Consider the following 25,100-nt stretch of genomic DNA (forward strand, 5'->3'; position numbering starts at 1 on the left):
GTATGATGTTCTTCAGAGCACATGTGTCGGTGATGTCACCATCTGCTGCTCACTAGAATATCTCCTAAACGGTGCACATTTAGGCGCTATTCATTTACCCTATGGGTAAGCTTTATTATAGGCTTACCTGTAGGTAAAAATAAAAATACAGAGTTTGCTAACCTTTTAAGTCACCATACAAATTACCAACTGATTGTACAATCTCTGTACCATTAACATTAGATTTACCAAAACTATGAAATATGATAACCTCTCTAAACCATTAGCACCCAGATGTGGGCAGTACCCACCAGCCAGCACTACCTACCAGCCAGCACTACCTACCAGCCAGCAGTACCAGCCAGCCAGCAGTACCCTCAGCAGTAACCAGGGGTAATCCATGACAGAGGAGGGGGGGGGGGGGGGTAATCTTAGTCAAAGCTTTATTTCAAATGGGTAATAAAAAAAAATATATATATATATATATATATATATATATATATATATATATATATATATATATATATATATATATATATATATATATATATATATATATATATATATCTTTAAAATAGAAAAGATTTTGAGAATCGTGATCTTGATTCTAAGCAAAAAAAATTCTGATTCTCATTTTTGCCAGAATCGTGCAGCTCTACCGCTTTGGTATCTCACCTTGGTGCTTTCAGCTCTCCAGAAGCCTCCCTTTGATAACATTCGAGAGATTCCCCTGCTTATTCTGTCTCAGAAGGTGGACTTTTTGGTGGCTATTACCTCTGCGTGCAGGGTGTCGAAATTGGCGGCACGGTCTTGTCGTTGCCTTTATTTGGTGATCCACAAGGATAAGATGGTTCTTCGCCCCTGTTCGTCATTCCTTCCAAAGGTTGTCTCCGATTTCCATCTGAAATGTGACATTGACATTGTGTTGCCTTCCCGGTGTCCCAGGCCAAAACATCCTAAGGAAATTGCGTTGCATTCCCTGGATGTGGTTCGGGCTATTCAGGTGTACCTGGCAGCTACGGAGTCTTTTAGGAAGTAATACTCACTATTTGTGCTTATGGATGGGCCTCGAAAAGGACTATCCGCTTCATATCTGTGACCATTTCTAGATTGATCAGACTGACAGTGACTCAGGCCTATTCAATTAAGGGTCAGGTTCCTCCTTTGCTTGTGAAGGCGCACTACACGGGCGCTCAGTGCTTCTTGGGTCTTTCGTCATGAGGCGTCAGTAACGCAGGTGTGCAAGGCGGCCACACTTTCACAAATTTTTTTTAAAGTGGATTTGTTGGCATCTACCGATGTCTCATTTGGCTGTAAGGTTTTGCAGGCTGCTGTTTAGGGGGCTTGTTTCCTCTTTGGGGGTGTAATGTTTTTCTGGTGGGCTCCAGTTGTTTTGGTTGAGCTCCTGTTACCTGGTTGGCTACGGTTTAGCTTTGGGAATTTTTTCTTGCTGTTCCCACCCCTCATGTTTGACACTGCTTTGGGACGTCCCAATGGCCAAGAAGATCAGGAGCTTTGTCCTTCAGTGAACGAAAGAGAAAATGGGATTTTTGACCTACCGCAAAATCCATTTCTCTGATGTTTATTGACGGACACAGCACCCACCCCTCTATGGAGTTGAATTACTTCTGACACTGTTTGTAACAAAACCCCTTAGCAGAGAGGAAGAATATACCTCCTGGGACTGCCCAAAGGCGTAGTCAAGTTCTTTTTCTGCCTAGTGTCCTACTCCTGTAGGGAGCAGTATAACCCAATGGTCAAGTAAATCAGGAGCTGTGTCCGTCAATGAACATCAGAGAAATGGATTTTAATGGTAAGTCAAAAATCCCATTATTACAGGTATGAACTATGCACAGTTACCAGAAAACAATATTTTTACCATAGAGGTCCTATAAATGACAGGACCATCCACATATACCTTTAGAAGCATTACCTCTAAATATGAATGTAATTAGGAGTCACTTCTAGAATTACCAGTTTATTTCAAATTTTTTTTTCCATGTTGTGTATGTGTCTAGGAAGATTTTAGATGCTGATTAGTTTGTTCTCAGCTATACATGACTTTGGATGCTTAATTATTCCCATATGGTGAAAGGCTTAGTATTTATACTTATGATCATGTATTAAAATATTCACCTTTCCACCACTGTACCTATTTTTTAGCCTTTTGCAGTCTATGAAGTGTCTGAGGCACGTCTGGTAGCCAGATACACACCAGTAAGATCTGGGTTTACCATAGAAGTGGCATTATTTGGAGAAATGCTTTTTACGTTGTATTTTGTTTACATTTTTCACTGAAGGTAATTAACCATGCTGCAATTTTTTTTCTAGGAACAGGCTATATAGGGTGCAATTTTTCCTGGGAACAGTCTATACATGGGGCATTTTCTTTCTTAGAATTGTTTGTGTTTCTTATTGTTAAAAATAACACTAAAATCAATTAATTGGGATTAGAAATGTTGTTCATTTTTTGATTGCTCAGCAAACTGATATGAACAATATTATAACATGATATAAATTATGTTATGTATGTTTAAAGACAGAAAATAACATATAGGCCATGATAATTTGCAATCATATTTTTATACATGTAAATTGAGTAATATACAGAGAAAATGTGGTGTTTATTCTCTGAGTGAGCTTGAGTGGCATTAGTTATATGTTAACATTAGCATTCCAGTTCCTCCAGTTCACTTTTCTGATAGTCTTCAGTATTGTGCCCTTGCATGTTTTTTGCTGGACCCTGTTTTTTTCTTGTTGCTGTAAACTTCCCATTATTATTGTTATTAATATTATCATTATGAGAACCTATATCGATTTCTTTGGGGAGGACATACTTAATTTACAACCCGTGCTGCTGCACAAGGGCACAAAAGGACCATTAGACCTGTGAAGTTTGTACAAAGAGGTCCCTATAAAGGAACCTGGTGATATATTGTATCACTGCTATCTATCACCCCCCCTTCTTGGGTTAAACCATTAAGGGTTTGTAATATCAGTGATAGCACAGCAAAGGTGAATGGCAAAGGAAAAAGTGGAATCTAACAATGCAAAATTGACAACTGCCCTTTAGTCTGCTAAGATATACACATTAGCTGGGAGTCTCCACATTGAGATGGTTTGCACATATGTGAAGGAAGTAGGACTCTTAGTAACCCTTGTTGGACAGTGAGACTTTCATTGGGCCTGGAGTGTAGAAATATATCTTTTATATGCACCTCAGACTCTCCTCACATCTCAAACATAACCCTTTGTGTGGAGGTCTTCAATATTTCTTTTAATAAGTATGTTTGAGACCTCATACCCATTTTTTACCTTTCAGATGACCTTTGATCCTGAGGTTTTCTTCAATGTACTCCTGCCTCCAATAATCTTCCATGCTGGATACAGTTTAAAGAAGGTAAAACCACTGTAATACTGAACACATGTATAAAATTGAATTTCTGTTAACAGGAGCTTACTCATCTTTCCTGAATGTATTATGTGGTGCAATAGCTCTTTGCATTAACTGCAGGAAATGTATGCAATTTCTAAGCTAAGTGTTGAAGCATGGGTGCACAAAATTATCACCGGTTTCTCGTTCAATATTTTATATTGACAAATACAAGTGAAGCATACAAAACCACATTAGATCGAGAAAAACAATTAGAAATGGGTTATCCATACATTTCCAATGGAGTAAATAGAAAGCGTCATTCCATAGATCACAAGAGCCTAGAAACATAAATGATCTGTTCAAGCATTACAAGAGTGAATGGTGGGAGCAATAAGCCCCCAACAACACTCCTAAAATATGTGAATTGAGAAAAAGTACAATGTTAGTATACTATCAGAAAAGAATGAAAAAAATAAAAAACTTAATAAATACAGTTTCACCCAAGTATAAGCCACTAAGGTGGTCATAAGAGGAAGGAAAAAGAAGGGAAATTATCACCTGTTTCAAGTTGCACATCATGTGTTAGTTTACTTCACCACAGCAGCCAGTGTACTGCCCATCGAAATTGTCCTTCATGTGTCCTAGTCAGATTGCTGCTGCTATGATTAGTAAAGTGTATGCATGTGTGTCTATATCGCTGTTGGATGGCTGAAAATGCTCCTTCTTCTATTATTTCCTATAAAGGAATGAATTGTTTTTTTTTTAGTTTATGAATTATCAGAGTTTAAAGCAGGCACTCCAGCCAAAAATAACAAGAGAAAAATGAATGTCCCATTTAGGGCTCCTTTCACACAAGCCTATTCCAAAGTTGTGCTATTTTCAGTGCAACTTTGGATTCCGACTTTTCTTTTCATGATTTTTATTGAAGTTTTCCACAATTTAAAATGAAGTACATGGAACATAGGAGTAGTAAAGCTTGACAAGTCTGATGTACAATTGAACATGTCATGGAAAATTGTTTAAGGCGTTACAAAACAGAATTCTCGTTTAAACTTAAAAAACGAAGGTGTATTATTATTAATGCTCACTGATCAGTAAGAGTCATGTCCACCATACCCTGACACCCCATTGGGGACATACTGTGTCGTGGAGTGGGGGGCACCATGTCCAACCTTTATTTTATCTTACAATCTTTTTATCAAATTGTTGAAAGGTCAAAATTTTCAGAAAACAAGCAATTCTTATGGTGAAAAAAAAATTAAATCAAGTATGCAAGAATAACAGGAGCCACTACTGAAAAGAGTCAAGGGTTTAAGTAATGGCAAGAAGGCACGATTAATGAGAATGTCCAAGTCATAGCCCTTGACATGCTGTGTCTAGTCATTCCCACAAGGGGAGTAACATCAGGCGGAATTCGAGAATGATGGGAACAGGTTGTCCCAGAAAGAAAAGTAAAGGAAGGAAAGTATTGAGATAAATAAGAGGCGGGTCACCTAGAACAGAGGAATTTACAAAGTAAGAGATCCAGGATAAAGAGGTGTATAGGTGTAAACAGCCCAAGATTCCCATATTATTTCAAAACCCTGGGCTCTATCTTGGAGTATACTAACCATTTTCTCTTGGGGCATGATCCAGGAAATTTTCCGTCTAACAGCAGAGACTGAGACCAAAGTCTTTTTTCCATGATTTTGAGATGGTAATTTTAGCTCCTAGAAGCATATAAAAAACCAACGATTGAGTGTATTTGGAAAGCTTCTTCTCCACTAAGGAGCGCCTTTTTTGAAATTCTGAGGAATGGCCAAGCCTGTAACCTTGTGCAGCAGGTATAAAATCCTATTCCAGAAACTTTTAAATCTAGGACAGGACCACCAAGTGTGGAATAGGGATCCCAAGTGGTTGCAGCCCCTGAAGCACAATGGAGATTCCTTTTAGCGAGTTGGGTTGGGACACGGTACCATTGCGTGAAAATTTTGATGTTTGCTTCCATCAAAGAGATATTCATCACTCTCTGAAAGCAATGATACCACTTTTCCGAGTCCCATTCTTCCTCCAGGACCTCTTCCCAAGACCGAGCATAGGCTGGTTTAGTCAAAGCACTGGCCAGGGATGAATAGATAATGGATCCATAATGGTAGAGCACCACTGTTTTTAGGCCGTTAGCCTAGGCCAGTGATGGTGAACCTTGGCACTCCAGATGTTTTGGAACTACATTTCCCATGATGCTTAACTACAGTACACTGCAGAGTGCATAAGCATCATGGGAAATGTAGTTCCAAAACACCTGGGATGCCAAGGTTCGCTATCACTGGCCTAGGGGGTTTATTGGACCAAATAGATTGCAGAAAATGTGAAATTTGGGTTACCCTGTACCCCTCTGAGGAGGGCATTTCCAGTTTGCCCACACAGAACCCAGCTATGAGGGGGCCCGTTGAATTAAAGAAATGGCCTATTCTAAATAGACCCTTGTTGAGTAAACATCTGAAAGCATGAATGTCCATGTCAGGGGGGAATGCTGGGTTATGAAACAAGTGTGCTGAGCCCTAAAATCGGAAATCAATGAGGAGTGTTTGTGTAAGAGATCGCATAGGACCAGGGAATGGGATAGGGGGTGGTAGCTAGTATCGACGGTCTAAGTCTGGCTGGGCTCCAGAGCAATAAGCCTAAGGTGTGATGGGGAGCTGCTTGTCTTTCCATTAGGAGCCAATCTGGTTTAGGGCCATGAGAATAGACAATAGAAATCTGAGCTAGCTCCACAAAGGACCCCCCTAATATCAGGATGATTCCTTGGAGTCCGACTTTTACATGGCTTTGAAGTAACCTTGATAAGACTTTTACACTCTCTGGCATTGAAGTTGTGTCAAAGTCAGATCAAAGGTGCCAATAATGGCCACCAAAAAACGTGTGAATTTGCTACGATTTTGCTGCAATTTTCATTTGCTGCGTTTTCAATGCATTTCAGTGGAGAGATATGTTATACTGCAATGGAAGCACAATGGATCAGTGTGAAAACATACATAGAATTTGAAGTGATGCATTTTTTTTTTTTAGCTTTTCTTGTGCTTTTTTAACCACTTCTGGACTGGAAGGATTTGTCCCCTTAATGACCAGGCCATTTTTTGCGATTTGGCACTGCGTTATTTTAACAGACAATTGTGCAGTCGTGCAAAGCTGTACCTAAATAAAATTGATGTCCTTTTTTTCCCACAAATAGAGCTTTCTTTTTGGTGACATTTGATCACCTGTGCGATTTTTATTTTTTGCGCTATAAACAAAAAATAGCGACAATTCTGAAAAAAAAAACAAAACAATATTTTTCACATTCTGCTATATAACATTCCGCCCCCCCCCCCCCCCCAAAAAAAATGTAAAAATCAAATTTTTTTAACGTTTTAGGCCAATTTGTTTTCTGCTACATATTTTTGTTAAAAAAAAAAATCGCAATAAGCGTATTTTTTTTTATCGCAAAAGTTATCGCCTCTACTAACTATGGGAAAGATTTATGTTATTTCTATTGTTTTTTTTTTGTTTTTTTTACTAGTAATGGTGGCGATCTGCGATTTTCTTTTTTTTTTTTTTAAATCAGATCATTTTTATTGAAAACTTTTTTCACACAAACAATACAAAACAAGACCAGACAGAAACAAAAAGAAAAAGCCGGCCATCAACTTGAGATAAAGCATCACGTATATATGGTAAACAATGTTACAAGGGTACAGGGGAGAGCATAATCATTGGATATATGGGAGTCAGCATGGACCAAGAGTTAACAAGTCAAAGTAAGTCATGAACAGCATACATCATATGTTCTTGTCCCTGCATGGTAAGTACTAAACCCAGCCTGCCCCACAATCCAAAGTGGTGATGTCATCTCAAGCAACACAGGATATAGTAGGTGAATTCCTGATCTGCGATTTTTAGTAGGACTGCGACATTGCGGCGGACAGATCGGACCCCTAACTGACATTTTTGACACTTTTGGGGGGACCAGTGACATTACTACAGTAATCAGTGCTAAAAATATGCACTGTTACTGTAATAATGATACTGGCAGGGAAGGGGTTTACACAATGGGTGATCAAGGGGTTACATTCAAGCCTAGGGGCGTGTTTCTAACTGTATGGGGATTGGGCTTGTGAAATGATCACAGAGACCTGTGATCCTATATATGGGCATTTATATTTTCTACAATTTAAGTTGACCAATTTTCTGTATTTGGTCAATAAGGATTTGTTGTTGAAACTATCCCTATTGTAGGAATACAATTTGTGTGTTCATATATGCAACTGTCACACCTGTTTTTGTTCTTTGTTCAAAACTACTATAGTATTGTTACCTATTTTCTAGTAGTACAATACTTTTTTTTAACTTAAATTGTTTTTGTTTATATTTAATATAAATGTTATATTTTAACAATACTGTCTTACCTATATCTATTTGTCTAATGATGGTACCCCTTTAAAATACCCCCCTGCCCCCCCTCCCTTTGTATCTATTAATTTTCAACTGGGACGTGGATACCTTCAAATTTTTACATATATTTTTTGAGTCTGTCTTTCAGTAATTTGTGATCCTATATAGAAGGATCACAGGCGCTCTCTGATTATTCCAAATAGAACGGTCAGCTGTGTTTTCAATAGAGGGAGCGATCGCAGGTGCCCAGCGTCAATCGGAGACGCCGGCCCCTTGCATCGGAGTTCCTGCTGCCGAGTGGGTGCTGGAGCTGTAGGCGCGTGACTGGTGTAGGGCTACGTTGGTTCGTGCAGGAGGGCCAGCCTGCCGCAGTATATCTGCTGCGGGCGGTCCGGAAGAGGTTAAAAGCAAAAGCGCTTTAAAAATTATTAATTAAAAAGTCAAATATAATACAATTATATATTTAAAAAAATATATATTTTTAAAAAAATGTCCATTTCAGATTTCGGTTTTCAGCCAAGTGCTTCCTGAATTTTTGGTTTCGGTCCAGAATTTTTATTTCAGTGCACACTGAGTCATAAAGTGTGGAAGGAGCCTAAAAGACAACATAACAAAAATGGCGTTTGCTGCAATGTTCAGCTTCAGTTCAGGGAATTCCTCAACAATGCTTTCTTTCTGCCACTGAATATCCAGAATTATTCCCTTCCACTGAGCACATTCTGGACTTTCCCCAGCTTGTGATTGGACAGTGAAATGAGAGGCAGCACAGTGATAAGCTTGTCTCTGTGTCATTCTGCTCTCTCCTCCTATCAGCATGCTTCTTATCTGCACATGAACTGATTGACTTGTACTGCTACTTCTTTTAATGCTACAGCCCTGCTGTACAAGGACTGCATAAGGCTGACACCAAAGTCAAACTCAGGTGCTTGCATTAACAAAAAAAATATATTTAATTATGTATTAATGATTACAGGGCTTCATTATTTGTGTCTTTTATATCTCCCTAGACTTCATCTTTAAATAATTAATTATGTAATTTACTGTATTTTAACCGATTTTTCACAGTTGGGCACTTTTTCCCTATTTACTATATTTTGAATTGGTTGATCAATTTATGAGTCATTTTCTGACAGCTTTAAGTTTATTGCTTGGGGTTGGGAATCTGTGGATTTTGCAATTTAAAGTTTTTTTTTTTTAATACAGCACCAAACACATTAGTTATGTGCAGGCAGCTGCTTCTGCTAAAAATCATCCCTGCTGTGTCTCCTTCACAGCCCCCAGATACTGCCCTGTGTGGCTGTCTTCTGGTGCTGTGAAAACAGAAGCAGCAGCCTGCAGGTAATGGGATATACACCATTACACATACTTAAAGAAAATATAAAACTTCAGCTTAGTGGGGTACTCTTTGGAAAGGTTTTTCTGTTCCATTTCCACGTAGAATGTTGGCTGGTGTCCTTAGAAAATTTGTTATGGTGTACAGGCATTAAATTAACTTTTATTAAAAAGTAGCTAAATCTAAAGTCAAAATAAACGTGCACAGCTACAATATTTTGGTAGAAGAAATTTTGTAAATAACTGCTTTACCTTTCTGCTGTCTAAATTGTTTATTTGCGTAAACTGCCAGCAGCGCATTGTAGTATGCATTCCTGGTTCGTTCCCAGCAACTATAAGATGCCAAGAATGGAGTTAGGTTTTGGGCAGATGTGACCCCTGCATGCAGTTGGATGCAGAAGACCTGGAGAAGATGGTGACAGTAGGGGGGAGCACAGACCGTACATCACTGTAGGGGGGCACACTAGGACGTAAGTCTGTTATAATGTACAAATATGCTTTGCATACTTGCACATTATGGCAGTTGCTCTGGGCACCTTCTACAGGTTTAGTTACATTTTAATTTTAAATAGGTTGAAAAATTAGGTGGGAAATTTCCAAACAATAAACAAGGTGCATTTACTGGTTGAGATCTTTCAGAACCTATGGTCTCAATATAGAGTGGGACATCAATGGATAATATGAATCTATTTGCCCCCTCTCGTGTCTAATCATTTAACTTATATTGTTTGTGAATACATTCATTCTTTGTAATTAGCTCTTTTTCTACTAGGATTTTCTTTTTTCTAAATAAGATATATAATATATGAATTATGAATACATTTTAACTGTGTAGTTGTGAGTGTTTTCAACCACAAGATGGCCTTAGGATTCTGACCCTGGTGACTGTAAGTTATAATTATTTTAACTTTATGGTATATATGTTTTTTTTTTATTGTGGTGTTTACATTTGGCCACCTCTTTTCCTATTTTGGCGCATACACATATACTTTTGGAATAGCTGATCCTTTACAGCCGGTTCACACTGAGGCGACTGTGAAGTCGCATGCACCGCTGTGCACCGCGACTTCGGCTCGACTTGCAGGGACTTCACATAATGAAAGTCTATGCAAGTCGCTCCGAGGTCGCCCCAAAGTAGTACAGGACCCTTTTACTAAGTCGGAGCGACTTGTGTCGCTCCTATTAGAACGGGTCCTGTACTACTCAATGGACCGCGACCGACCGCGACTTGTCAGGCTGACAAGTCGCCTGACAAGTCGCGGCAGTGTGAATGGGCTCTTATTGTTGTCTATTTATGAGATCTCTTACATATTTTGCACAGGGCTGGATGTGGCATAATTTCTGGTTTTTGGTGGTATAGCTATTTACTATGTTTGGAGCTCATCACTAGAGAAGCTTTCACTGTATATAAAGTAGGGATCGACCGATTATCGGCAACACTGATATATTGGGGGCCGATATGCACTTTCCCCGATATATCTGAATGGGGTCCTGAGGTTACAGATATTGCCGATATTTAGGGAAAGTGCATGTACCGGAGTGATGCCTGCAGCTAGAGGCCCCGGTACTTGTGTCCATAGCCGACGGTTGACCGACTTGTAATGACAACCGATGCGGCTGAGAAGCCGCTTGGCTGTCATTACAAGGAGAGTTTTGTCTGGTCAATTGAAAACTGTACAAAATGTGCTCAGTAAATGGCCAGCTTAAGAAAGCAGAAGTTTAGCAGCCATATTTTCCTATAGGCACCAACAGCTGGGCAATATCATTATCATAGTGAGAAGGAGGATGAACTGTGCACAAGAGAATTATTGCAGCTCCAACAGCTAGGTAGGACAAGGCAGCTGAGGGTTTATTATAGGTTAGGTTTATTTTGCAGGTTCTGTGCATAAAGTTGAGTAATTTGTCTGCTTCTTTGTTACAGAGACACTTCTTTCGCAATTTGGGAACTATAATAACATACGCATTTTTGGGGACTGCTATCTCCTGCATTATGATTGGGTAAGTTAATCAAATGTTCAGTAATTCGAATTAAATCATTTTTTGTTCACCCAACTTCTACATTTTCTGATCTGAAATTATTTTCTTCAAACTCTTCTCACCGGCTGTATGCATATTTGCAGCCTCTCAGTGGGTGGGCTTTAACGGCAAGAGGATGCGTATATGCATCCCAAATGAAGGCATTTATGTGCTTAGAGTATGTGCCCTGCGCGCTCCCAGCACAATTACTGGTAGGAACCGGAAAGCTCCCAATGCATACTTTCCATCTGGAGCGTTCCGATTATGTAACTGCTGTAACAGTCAGAATAATTTAGTATGTGCGCTCCTAGATCGCAGGGTGTCTAGGCGCACAAAAAGGGTTACTTAAGGGTGCCACATCCTAATTTGCAAGTTGAAGAAAGTGGAGGGAAGAGATTGGACTTTATAGGCACCAATATTAAAATTATATATTCTTTATTAGAAAATTCACAAAAACACATGGATAACAAAACACAGAAGAAGAGACATATAAAAAAGACAACATATCATATACAACAATTATTACAATAAGGCGGCAAGGCCTCAAAACGGTTGTGCAAATCGCATAGCCTATCAAGTATTGATTATTTGTACAACAATCACAAGTGATACAAGGATGACCTGTGTTCATGAGGCGGCCCTGGAGAAGGGATGGCCATCTCCAAAGGGTCGTCTGTACATAGTAGATACAGATGTTAGGTTGAATCCCAGCTGCCCTACATGTTTCGCTTAACCTAGTAAGCTTCTTCTGGAGCATATGATGAGAGCAAACATCTGAGAGAGATATTTCAGGAGAGAGAACCTTGTGATAAATCAAGCCTTAAAGGCTAGAAGAAATAACGAGGGGGATCGGTGCACTGTAGTTGGAGCATAAAGCCTGGTAGGATTACCAAACCTAACATGAGACAAGGAACTTTGAATAACATAAGTACGGAACAAGGTAGGGGCTTGTTATCATGGAAGTTTGGTCCCCAAAGGGAGGTAGTATGTGGCGGCCGAATGGGGAGAAAGCCCCGGCCTACAGACCAAAAAACACGGGCAGGTGAGGTGACTAACCTCTTGTGCCTAAGACCCAGGTGTATTCAGGTTATGTATGCTACCACTACAGCGACCGTGTGTGTGCCCCCCCGGATGGGGATACCGCCATTATTTCTCACACAACAAAAAGTCAGGGAGATATAAGTAGGGCACAGGACACCCTAGAACAGGGGTGTCCAAACTACGGCCTTCCGGCTGTTGTGGAACTACACATCCCATGAGGCATTGTAAATCTCTGACATTCACAGACATGACTAGGCATGATGGGAATTGTAGTTCCTGAACAGCTGGAGTGCCATAGTTTGGACACCCCTGCCCTAGAACAAGTAGGCAAGCAGGTTAGCAGATTACCTAGGCAAAATACTAAGGTAGACAGCAGTACAGAAAAAGGAGCCTTTAGGCTGCACCCAGCGTTCTGTACTTTAGTAGCAATAGCTGTCTCCTCAGAGAGGTTTCTGGTACTTCATCTCGGGTTTCCATAGTTTTCTTCATGCATGCAGACAGGCCCTCAATTGAAGAGCCTAAAGTACATGGCTAGGCCTTAGGCTTCAGGCCCACCCAGCACAGGTGTTCCTCACACACCCACATTGGACCAGGTTATAGGTAGGAGGACCCTGATCGCTTGACCTCCCCAAATATTTATACTCTCTACCTGTATGAACCAGTGGCCAAGAAACTCCTACTGATTGGCTGAGAGAGGTATGCATATTCATAACCTAGTTTTACAGCAGCTTATAATACTAATGCCAAAGGTAACAGTGCCAACTATTGACAAAAGGAAGGAACTACAGTTAAGCTGAGCTTAGGAAAAAAAACAAATGAACACGAAGACTACAAAATTACCCAGGTTAACTGCAACCCACTAAAGCTAAATTTACTGGTAGACCCTATTTAGGACAGGGTGCTGCATTTGTCTTGCAAAGGCTGAGCGGTGATGGCCAGTAAACGTTTTGTTAGCAGTTCTATCTCAAAGGATGAACCTGAAACAAAAAACATACATTTATGTAAAACCCATCTAGTAACATTCACAAATGTGAAGTAAAATGTTTTCACAACAGTCAAGAAATGAAGCTATTTGGCATTTGTGTGAATTTGTTTTGTGGCATTGTGGTATATTTATTAGCTTCCATTTTTGGCAAAATGTAACACCAATATAATATGTGTATTATGGGACAGGAAATGAGCGATGTATCTAAAAATATCACCCTAGAGTATTACCATATATGATAATTCTGCATTTGTGTTTCATGTTAGGTAATCTCCCAAACTTTTCTATATTCACCAATAAGTGTTATTAAACTTCTTTACAGCAATAAATTCAGTGGAGCCCAACTTGCAATTAAGGGAAGGATTCCCCAAGGCTTTATTATGGGAGATGCAACTACAGATAAATACAATTATTCCTATCTGCATCTCATATACAATAGAGCCGTGGGGAATTTCCCCTTTAATTGGAAGTTGAGCTTGGCTGAATTTATTGCTGCAGTCTGGTTGGATCGAAAGAAGATTGATCTCAGTGTGTTCTAAGCCCTTTGCTGCTTACTTCATGTGGTGACGGACAGTCATATTTTCATGGAATAAAGGTTCTCTCACATAAATCAGCTTGTGTTTATGTTAAGTAGCCCCTTAAAAGTGTGCTTATGGAATTCGTTTTTTTTAAACGCATTATGTGATAGAATTACAAAAACATTCAAAAACGAATACCATCTGTATAGAATCTGAAATATTTGGGCATTTATTGAACTTTGCAGTCTGTGAGAGCTGACACATACATTCTGAGCTCCCTGGGTGAAGCAATCATGCAGTATGTAAAGTCAGATGGAAGTCAGAATTTCTATATCATTTTTCGGTTCAGTGACTAAGAATGTTTTAAATTCATTACATCTGCATGACAACTAGACAACTCATATTTTTAGGTGATCTAAACAATGGCAGCCTGTATGTTCTTTGCACATTGTTTGCCTTTAACCACTTCTGGACCAGAAAGATTTGCCCCTCTAATGACCTGGCCATTTTTTGCGATACGACACTGCTTTACCTTAAAGCCCCGGAAGATTTTAACCCCTTCCTGACCAGGGCCTATTTTGCGATTCGGCACTGCGTGACTTTAACGGACAATTGCGCGGTCGTGCGACACTGTACCCAAATGAAATTGACGTCTTTTTTTCCCCACAAACAGAGCTTTCTTTTGGTGGTATTTGATCACCTGTGCGATTTTTTGATCATGCGCTATAAACAAAAAAAGAGCGACAATTTTGCAAAAATAACAATATTTTTCAAATTTTTTTATATGAAATTCCCCCCCCCCAAAAAAAAAATGTAAAAATCAAAATTTTTTAACATTTTCTGCCAATTTGTTTCCTGCTACATATGTTTGGTAAAAAAAAAAAAAAAAATCGCAAAAAGCGTATTTTGATTGGTTTGCGCAAAAGTTATTGCGTTTACTAATTAAGGGAAAGATTTTTGTCATTTTTATTGTTTTTTTTTTTTAACTAATAATGGCGGCGATCTGCGATTTTTTTTTTTTGTGGGACTGCGACATTGCGGTGGACAGATCGGACCCTTGACTGACATTTTTGACACTTTTGGGGGCACCAGTGACATTACTACAGTAATCAGTGCTATACATATGCACTGTTACTGTAAAAATGACACTGGCAGGGAAGGGGTTAACCTTATTTGAGAAGGAGGGGTTAAGTGTGTCCCTAGGGGCGTGTTTCTAACTGTGATTGGATGTGGCTTGTGATGTAACAGCAGAGATCTACGGTCCTACACTGATCTGTGCTGTTACACAGGGGAGAATGACAGGCGGCTTTGTTTACATTAGTGTAACCGAAGATCGCGAGTGACCGGCAGACATAGGGTCCACCGCTCACACGCGCGGGGGGGTCCGTGAGTGAGCGGGAGCTTGCCTCCAGCGGCGCGCGCTCGCTCCCTAGAGCCTCACAGGCTAGCGACGTAGTACTACGTCACTTTGCCTGTGAGGGGCTGACTGCCGACATAAATCGTCGTTAGGCAGTCGGCAAGTGGTTAACTGACAATTGCTCTCGAACATGACTGGCCATAGATGAATTGAAATTTGGTCGGTCCCTGCTAAACTGGCCGCATTTGGATCCACTTATAGCCAGATTCATGTGTAATACAAGTGAATATTAAAAAAAAGATTGTAGGGAGAGTCATTACTTGTCCATGGATTATTTGTTGTTACTTATTTAGTAGAAAATGTTCTTTTCATCCTGAATTGTGATACTTCACTATAGAGCTGTGTATTGTGAACAATGTTTTTTTTTTTTTCTTTTTAATAAAATACTGTTCTCACCTTTTTGCATGCCATGTGCTGCTGATTTCCTCCAGCCTTTTCAGCCATTTTCTGCCCTTGTGCACCTTCTCCTGCATCAACTGCACATCATTTCTCCTAACTGTCTCTTTGAAAGTGACAATAGTGGATAATGCCTGAGCAACATGGTCTGCAACAGGGGCATAAGATAGGGTGACAACACAGGAGACATGGGTTGATTTACTAAACCTGGAGAGTGAAATCAAAATTGATGCAGCTGTGCACGTTAGCCAATCAGCTTCTAACTTAGGCTTGTTCAATTAAAGGGGTTGTAAAGGCAGAAGGTTTTTTTTTTTATCTTAATACATTCTATGCATTAGTATAAAACACCTTCTGTGTGCAGCAGCCTCCCTAATACTTATCTGAGCCCCCTCTCTATCCAGTGATGTAAAAATTGAAGGAGAGAGAGGCGCCTCTAAGTGCAGGTATCCAATTTAATGAAATAAAATGACAATAGAAACTTACATCAAGGTAAGGGTGGACAAGCACATGTAAGGCGGTGGTGAGAAGTCTGATCCCAGAGAGTCCTTAGTCCTGCAGAGCGGTGTCTGGGGCGTCTTTAGCTTCTAGTGGTCTCCGTGGGAAGCCGGCTGTCACGGTGATGGAAATCAGACCAGAACGAGGCTTGGAACGCTGCAGGCGCGGAATCGTGATGTCACCAATATCCACGGAAACCACTAGAAGCTAAAGACGCCCCAGACACCGCTCTGCAGGACTAAGGACTCTCTGGGATCAGACTTCTCACCACCGCCTTAGATGTGGTTGTCCAACCTTACCTTGATGTATGTTTCTATTGTCGTTTTATTTCATTAAATTGGATACCTGCACTTAGAGGCGCCTCTCTCTCCTTCAATCTTTACTACAGCTCCGGATATCTTGTTTCAGTTTTTCCCCTGGATAACAGCCCTAAGCACATGGACGTCCTAGCCAATACCCAGCATATTGGATTTTAAAGAACCTTTTCCTAGGTCCACCCCCCTTGTACTGTCAGCTTCAGCGCCTATGTCCTTGTTATACCCTATCCAGTGATGTCCTGTCCATGAGTGCCTCAACTGTCTGGGACTCTCTCTCCGAATTGGCTGAGACACAGAAGCAGCGCCATTGGCTCCCACTGCTGTCAGTCAAACTCAGTTAGCCAATCAGGAGAGAGAGCGGGCAGGGCTGAATGACAGCTCCATGTCTGAATAGATATACAGAGCTGCAGTTCAGCTCAGGAGCCCCAGAGCAAGCTGCTTGATATGGGGACACTCAACAGGAGGGAGGGGCCAAGAGCTCCAACCAGGGCCCCCGAAAAGAGGAGGATCTGGGCTGCTCTGTGCAAAACCACTGAACCGAGAAGGTAAGTATAATAGGTTTGTTATTTTAATAGAAAAAAGAAACAAAAAAATGAGACTTTACAATAATTTTAAGCTTTGACAAAACTCCTGGAAGCTGATTGGTTTCTACGCACAGCTGCACCAGATTTTGCACTATCCAGTTTTAGTAAATCAACCGCACAGTTGTCACTCTGAACACAGACGTTAATGGCAGGATCACCAGCTATTATTTTTGCATATTTGCATATTTGAAAACATGCTTTGAAATGACATTAACACATCAAAGCTTATACAAGATTTTAGTGATATGGTCTAGATCCACTTGAAGGAAATGTTTGCTTTACCTGGTCCACTAACAACTGGGCTATGGTTACTAGGGGCAACATAAACATTTTAATTTCAAGTTTAATTAAAGCCATGTTCATTTCCCTCTGGTTTTTAACATCACATTTTTCTTTAATAAAAACCTAGCATATGAAGTCACTAGTGTTATTACTGAGCAATCTGCTTTACAGATTAATACGTTTCATTGGCTCGGCGAAAACGTCTGTGTTCTCCTGTGTCTATTAAACTAGACAAACTGTAAAAAATTAATCCATTTATCCAGAAGCAGAAATTAAGCACAGTTATTTTAATAGAAAGTTAAATGAAGATGAACAGCAGAAAAACATATTTCTGTAATCAGTCTGAGGTCTGTGAGCAGTAAGTGTGAAATGTGCTATGCACCACATTCTGAATATCATTTGAGGGAACAGGAACAAATTCTATTTAGATATGCAAATCTTGTTGCACATTTCAATGGTTTGGTGTGTTTTCCTCCACTACCCTCGTCAGAAAATCTTTCCATCCGTTAATGTTTTTCTTGTAAGAGAGTTTTAGGAAATGGGAGAAACGTAATGTCTCTTGTCAGGCTCTGGTATTGCATGCCGCTTGAAAAATTACATGGCAGATCTGTTTTCTATTAAGGGCTGCTTAGCTAACCAACATTTCGGCTGATTTACTAAGGTGTAATTTGTTTTTTTTTTTTTTTTTTGCTTGATCGTATTTTTAGATCTAGCCTAGAAAACTTGACAGGAGTCTGGATTGACTATGTAAGGTGCCATTGCTAACCTTTCCTTTTAAAAATGCCAATTGCCTGGCTGCCCTACTGATCCAGTGGCTTTGATATTTTTTGAGAGAGTTTACCTGTCAGTTAACTGAATAATCTCAGAAGGGATGCCATTGAAACAAACCTGAAGCCTGTCGGCACAGGCCCTTGGGGTGTTGGATTTATTGGAGCACTCAGTTTACTTTATGTTGAACTTTTCTGGGTAATATTAAGTAAATACAATGAAGAATCAGGACATGGAAAGTAGGTAAGACACTCTGTCCAGGTCAACAGAAGCAAATTGAGAATGTGGTTCCTGTGAAATGGCCAGCTGATTCTTATTTCACCCAAAATATGTGTTGTCACCAAGAGGTTTTTCTGATTATTATAAGCATTAACCACTTGAAGACCAGGCCTCATATGACACTTTTTGTTTACATGTAAAAATCTGTGCTTTTTTTGCTAGTTTTTACTTTGACCCTCCAAACATCATTTATATATATATATATATATATATATATATATAATGTATGTATGTATGTATGTATATATATATATATGTATGTATATATATATATATATATATATATATATAATATAATGTCAAAAGTATATGGATGCCTGCCTTTACACACACGTGAACTTTAAAGCGGAGCTCCACCTGATGGGGACAGGTACCTGCTCCCACTTGCACCCTCCTCCTCTTGCCCTCCCTCCTTGCAATCTTCTGGAACATGTAACAGGTCCCAGAAGATTGCGCTCAATGCGCACCCAGCTGTGAAGCCTCAAGCTGTCACAGCCGGGTGGCCACACTTGCAATGACAGCGCTGCGGAGAGGAGAGGGAGAGAAGTGAGGCTTCAGCAGCATCGCTGGATCGTGGGACTTGTGAGTGTGTGTTTATTAAACTACACTTTTTCTAGCTGCTGACTTGTAATAAACACAAAAACGAGTGAAACTCCGCTTTAATGACATCCCAGTCTTAGTCCGTAGGGTTCAATATTCATTTGGCTCACCCTTTGCAGCTATAACATCTTCAACTCCCTTGGGAAGGCTGTCCTCAAGGTTTAGGAGTGTGTCTATGGGAATGTTTGACCATTCTTCCAGAAGTGCATTTGTGAGGTCAGGCACTGATGTTGGATAAGAAGGGCCGGCCCACAGTCTCTGCTTTAATTCATCAAAGGTGTTCTTTCAGGTTGAGGTCAGGGCTCTGTGCAGGCCAGTCGGGTTCCTCCACCCCAAACTCGCTCATCCATGTCTTTATGGACCTTGGATTGAGTGGGGCAACTTAATATTGAACCCTACGGGCTCAGGCTGGGTTCACACTAGCTGCGGCCGCAGTTCGCAGCAGGCGGTCTGGTGTAGCCCTGTTCTCCGCTTCAGGTGCGAGTCAGGCTGAAATTTTTGCCTGAATTAACACCTGAAACAGACCAGCAGATGCACAGGACCCTCTTGCAGTGCAGACTGTGGATGCCCCAGAGCTGTGGGAACCGGCTCCATTGAGAGCTGGTTACAATCTCCTGTCATGCGAATCGGATAACTGTGAACCCAGTTGGGATGCCATTAAAGTTTGTGTGTGTGTGTAAAGGCAGACGTCCCAATACTTTTGACAATATAGTGTGTGTGTGTATATGTATATTATTATTTATTATTATTATAATATATATATATATATATATATATATATATATATATCCACTAATCTGGTGAGTCACTCCTCTTGTATCTGTGTAATTCCAAGGGGAGGTGTCACGGTGGGCTCCCAATCATCCACCAATTTCAATAGAAAGAAGAGGAGGAGGGACACGATCTCCAATGCAAAAGTTTACTGAATAGTATTCTCCATACAATACGTGAAAATAAGCAGCAACCGTACAGTTTGGAGCATACCATGCTCTTTATCAAGCTGCGTGTGACTATATACAAGGGATTCCTACTATATACCCACATAGCAGGGTGTGACCACACAGGTGCATCCCAAATCGCCAGTCCTACCTAAATAAACCCCTCAGCCTACTATTTACAAAAGATTACAAAAGTGTATAAAGATTTGCAACAAACAAAAATTCTCCAATTACACATTTAAATATCAATTGTTTCCACTATCCCAAAGATTTGTCACATTTCTATACAATTCTGTTTTCCTTATAATCTTCTCCATGAATCATTTAATCTAATCTTTCTTTTGTGTCTGTTCACACCTGCAAGAAAGCATAGCAATTATCAAAATGTATCCCAATAACAAAAATAAATAACAGTATTTGTGTTTTTTACTCAAATGGCTCTCTCCGCTACCTCACAAAAATAAATAGAAATCATAATCTTTATTCATCCCATGAGGATGCAAAGATTGAAGTCTATTGATCCCTCATACATCTTTTTGTTTTAATTTTAAAATCCTGTCCCCACCCCTTCTGTCCCTGAGCACTTCTTCCAAAATCAGAAATCAGAGATCTGAATCCTTATGTCCCTGTTCAGAGAAATGTTTTGGCAACGACAATCCAGGTTGTTTATTCCTAACGGAGCTGCAATGCTGGGCACTTCTATCTTTATATTTTTGTGTGGTTTCTCCCACATACAGTAAATCTTGGACGGACACACAAAGATATAAATGACATATGCAGACTGACATGTGTGAAAGCCCTTCATTCTATAGCTCTGTCCATTGCCTGCATGGATATAATTCTCTCCTTTCATCATCATATTGCATTGTATACAATTCAGGCAGGGGAAGCATCCATTTCTCTTTCTACCCAGGAAAGTCATTTTTATCTAAGACTTCCTCATCCTAAACTCTGACCATAGCAATGTGTCTCTTAATGCTTTATTCCTATGGAATACTTTTAAAGGTACCTGTTGAAAATGGTCTATTTGTGGGTATGCACGTTCAGTAAGGGCCAATGCTGTCTAATGATTTTAAAGATGTCCTCATTATAACAGATAGAAAAGGGCAATCGCCTCACATCTTTTTTCTGTCTCCGCATAGTTTTATTTTCCTCATCTTGATGTAATTTCTTGACCTTTTGTGTGATTATATTCTCGGGGTACCCCTGCTCTCATATTGTGTGAGTGTGATAATTGTAGAGTCACACTTCAAGAGGTAGTCACCTGAAATGGTCTTCCAACAGTCTTGAAGGAGTTCCCAGAGATGCTTAGCACTTGTTGGCCCCTTTGCCTTCACTCTGCGGTCCAGCTCACCCCAAACCATCTCGATTGGGTTCAGGTACGGTGACTGGAGGCCAGGTCATCTGGCGCAGCACCCCATCACTCTCCTTCTTGCTCAAATAGCCCTTACACAGCCTGGAGGTGTGTTTGGGGTCTTTGTCCTGTTGAAAAATAAATGATGGTCCAACTAAACGCAAACCGGATGGAATAGCATGCCGCTGCAAGATGCTGCGGTAGCCATGCTGGTTCAGTATGCCTTCAATTTTGAATAAATCCCCAACAGTGTCACCAGCAAAGCACCCCCACACCATCACACCTCCTCCTCCATGCTTCATGGTGGGAACCAGGCATGTAGAGTCCATCCGTTCACCTTTTCTGCGTCACACAAAGACACGGTGGTTGGAACCAAAGATCTTAAATTTGGACTCATCAGACCAAAGCACAGATTTTCACTGGTCTAATATCCATTCCTTGTGTTCTTTAGCCCAAACAAGTCTCTTCTGCTTGTTGCCTTTCTTTAGCAGTGGTTTCCTAGCAGATATTCTACCATGAAGGCCTGATTCACACAGTCTCCTCTTTACAGTTGTTCTAGAGATGTGTCTGCTGCTAGAACTCTGTGTGCCATTTACCTGGTCTCTAATCTGAGCTGCTGCTAACCTGAGATTTCTGAGGCTGGTGACTTATTCTCCGCAGCAGAGGTGACTCTTGGTCTTCCTTTCCTGGGGCGGTCCGCATGTGAGCCAGTTTCTTTGTAGCGCTTGATGGTTTTTGTGACTGCACTTGTGGACACTTTCAAAGTTTTCCCAATTTTTCGGACTGACTGACCTTCATTTCTTAAAGTAATGATGGCCACTCGTTTTCCTGTACTTGGCTGCTTTTTTCTTGCCATAATACAAATTCTAAAGCCCCGTACACACGTACCGATTGTCGGCCGAACGATCGGCCGTCTTTTGTCCGGTGCTGTCCTGTAGGTTGAAAAGTGCTGAAGACTGCACACAAATTTTGTCGGCCAACAACAGCTGACTGCAGAAGTGATGCCATGTGATGGTTAACTTTCCGTGTGTTTTTTCTTCTCTGAGCATGCCCAGTCTTGCTCATCTGCTGTTTGTCGGCCAAATTCTGTACTGACTGAGGAACAATCGGCCGTTCTGGTGTTGGCCAACAAAAATTTTATAGCATGCACACCAGATTCTGTTTGGCCGAAAAGTCACAGTCGGTTGTCGGAAGCATCATACTAACAAGCCGACAATCGGCCGATCGGACGGTGGCCGAATATTTACGGCCGACAATCACTACGTGTGTACGGGGCCTTTCCAGTCTATTCAGTAGGACTATCAGCTGTGTATCCACCTGACTTCTGCACAACACAACTGATGGTCCCAACCCCATTTATAAGGCAAGAAACCACACTTATTAAACCTGACAGGGCACACCTGTGAAGTGAAAACCATTTCAGGTGACTACCTCTTGAAGTGTGACTCTACAATTTTCATAGTCCTGAAAATAAAGAAAACTCTTTGAATGAGAAGGTGTGTCCAAACTTTTGGTCTGTACTGTGTATATATATATATATATATATATATATATATACCTGTGTATTTTTATATATATACCTGTGTGTATATATATATATATATATATATATATATATATATAATAGTTTTGAAAAAAAAATACACTTGAATGAATTTTAATGAAAAAAACACAATATATAACCCAATTTTTGCTTAAAATATAAAAGGTGATATTACTTAAAAATCTCCATAGGCGATGCTTTAAACATTTTTACAGGTTTCCAGTTTAGATTTACAAAGATGGTCTAGACTAGAGCTAGAATTATTGCTCTTGCTATAATATTCAAGGTGATACCTCACATGTGTAATGTGAACACTATTTACGCATGTGTGCGCATCCTATGTATACGTTTGCCTCGGAGCACAAGCACAGGGAGGGTGGGGGCGCTTAAAAAAAAATTATTATTTATTTTATTAAAAAAATATATATTTTTACATTGTCCCTTTACATTTTCTAATCACATTTATTGCTATTACAAGAAATGTAAGCTTCAATTGTGGTTGTAATAAAGACAGGTGCTCCTTATGGAGAAATCTGGGGTTTTATCATGAGATAAAGAAATTGATCTCACGTTCCTCCTCCACGCTCCCCCCCCCCTCCAAAAAATTGACAATGTTTACATTTGCCCTGACTGGAAGTGACCAAAATTCTAGGCCCCTCCTGGTCTCCTAGAACATAAAAGTGAATGGAGATGATCTATCGTCATTGGCTGCAACTGGCGGATTGGATCCTGGGCTCCCCAGTGTGCCAGAAAACAAGTTACTGGCACTTGTGAACGGCGGGAGGGTGGGGGATGATCACTCGCATTGCTTGTAAAAGGGATCCAGCAGCAAATCAGCAGCTCAGATCGCCTTTATAGGGTAGAGAATTGCCGTCTGAACATTCTGATACCAGGGTTATGGCTACAGCCACAACCACTTCAACACAATCAACACATGTATGCGATTTGACAGCAAGTGGTTGAACTGAAATATGGCATTTTAAAAAGAAAACGCAAACAGACACCTAGGTATGTAGATTTTTTTATTTAGGGCTTAGTGTTTAGTCCTGAATTTTTAAAGAATTACTTATGTTGCAGTAGCTCAGTGTAGTCATTCTAATGAATATCATGTATAATAATTTGCAATATGTTACTGTATTTGAAACCTTATAATACCATCTTTTCTTCGCCCTGTTAAAGTCTATATAATTATTCATTTCATTTATCATCTGTTTTGTGCCATTACTATTGCGCAGTGTCTAAGTATAACATATGTTAGCTATGTTATCTCATAAATGAATAAAAAGAAGGCCTATTTTAGATTATTTTACCGTTTCACTTAGTCTACGGTGCATTGCCATCTTGTGGTGAAACAAGCTAATTGCAGAATTAACTTGGAGCACAAATCTAGAATTTGAAGGGTTTCTCTCTTTAGTATTTGGCATTGTTACTCATATTTCATTGCATTTTTATGCACGCATTTATATGCTTCGGCATTCATTTTAATGTTCATCCATTGATGAACATTTTGCAGGTTTATTTCCTTTTTCATCGTTCCCCAAAAGCTTCAAAATAAAAAAAATAGAAACATTTTTTGCACTTCAGCGCTTCAGCTGCATTATGTTGACACGTGTTAATGTGCACATAATGAAAAGAACAAGAAGGAGGGAGAGTACCAAAAAACTCAACCCCAAAGAAATGGGGGTGTGGACTCATAAAGGATAAAGGACTCATAAAGGACTCTTCTTAAAGGATAGGATTTTAAAGGCTGTGAAGATGTCATTGATCATCATACAACATATTCTTAAAAAAACATCTTTATGAATTCATCAAGTAAAAGATAAAAACAAGACATACTGTATATAAAAAATGGTTTTACATCCATAATTGAAATACAACTGCCATATCCATAAGTAGAAATACAGTACTGGTGGGTCTTTCTATTATTCATGCGTTAATGTGCAGTGCATTGCAATAAAATTCATACTTGTTGCATTATATGCACTGCACTGCACATGTATGCAACATTGTAGTGTGTAACCACATGCTCTGTGTAGATTTTTGGGAGAGGCCATGATCTAATTACATAATAGGGTTAGTGAAGGAAAATCCTTTTATTGTTGAAAGGAAATCTGGTGTCTTTTTGCAGCTAAAGAAACCCATAGCTAGATGCAGAGTAATTGTAGAGGAAAGTAATACTTTGATTATGTTAAAAAAATAAAAAAATAATTTTGTAGTACCTATACATGTCACAACAGTTATGTTACAAAAACAGGACTAAGTGGACAACTGTAATTTTTGTGCTGTGCACTGTAGGCCTCATGAAGACTTTAGCTCCAAAAATTTTTCTTTTTTTTTTTTCTTTGCCTCTAAACTCCCCTCCATGTTAACCTATGTGTCCATGCACACTATACAGTAAGCATTTACAGGATTTTAGAGGTAGAAAAAGAAAAACATCACTGCGTTCAGAAGCTTTTGAGCATAAAAAATG

At 39.9% G+C, this 25,100-nt stretch overlaps 1 protein-coding gene across 1 annotated transcript in view; it reads left to right on the forward strand.

Moving 5' to 3' along the window:
* The window catches only part of SLC9A9 (solute carrier family 9 member A9), a 1,314,986-nt gene that overhangs the window by 71,879 nt on the left and 1,218,007 nt on the right, over nt 1–25,100 (forward strand). The window contains exons 3-4 of the mRNA XM_082249543.1: nt 3,302–3,379; nt 11,019–11,095. Of these exons, the coding sequence (XP_082105669.1) occupies nt 3,302–3,379; nt 11,019–11,095 (155 nt within the window). The remainder of the gene's footprint in view (nt 1–3,301; nt 3,380–11,018; nt 11,096–25,100) is intronic.

The sequence above is a fragment of the Pelophylax lessonae genome, assembly GCF_965119305.1.
Source record: "Pelophylax lessonae genome assembly, chromosome: 3".
Lineage (NCBI taxonomy): Eukaryota > Metazoa > Chordata > Amphibia > Anura > Ranidae > Pelophylax > Pelophylax lessonae.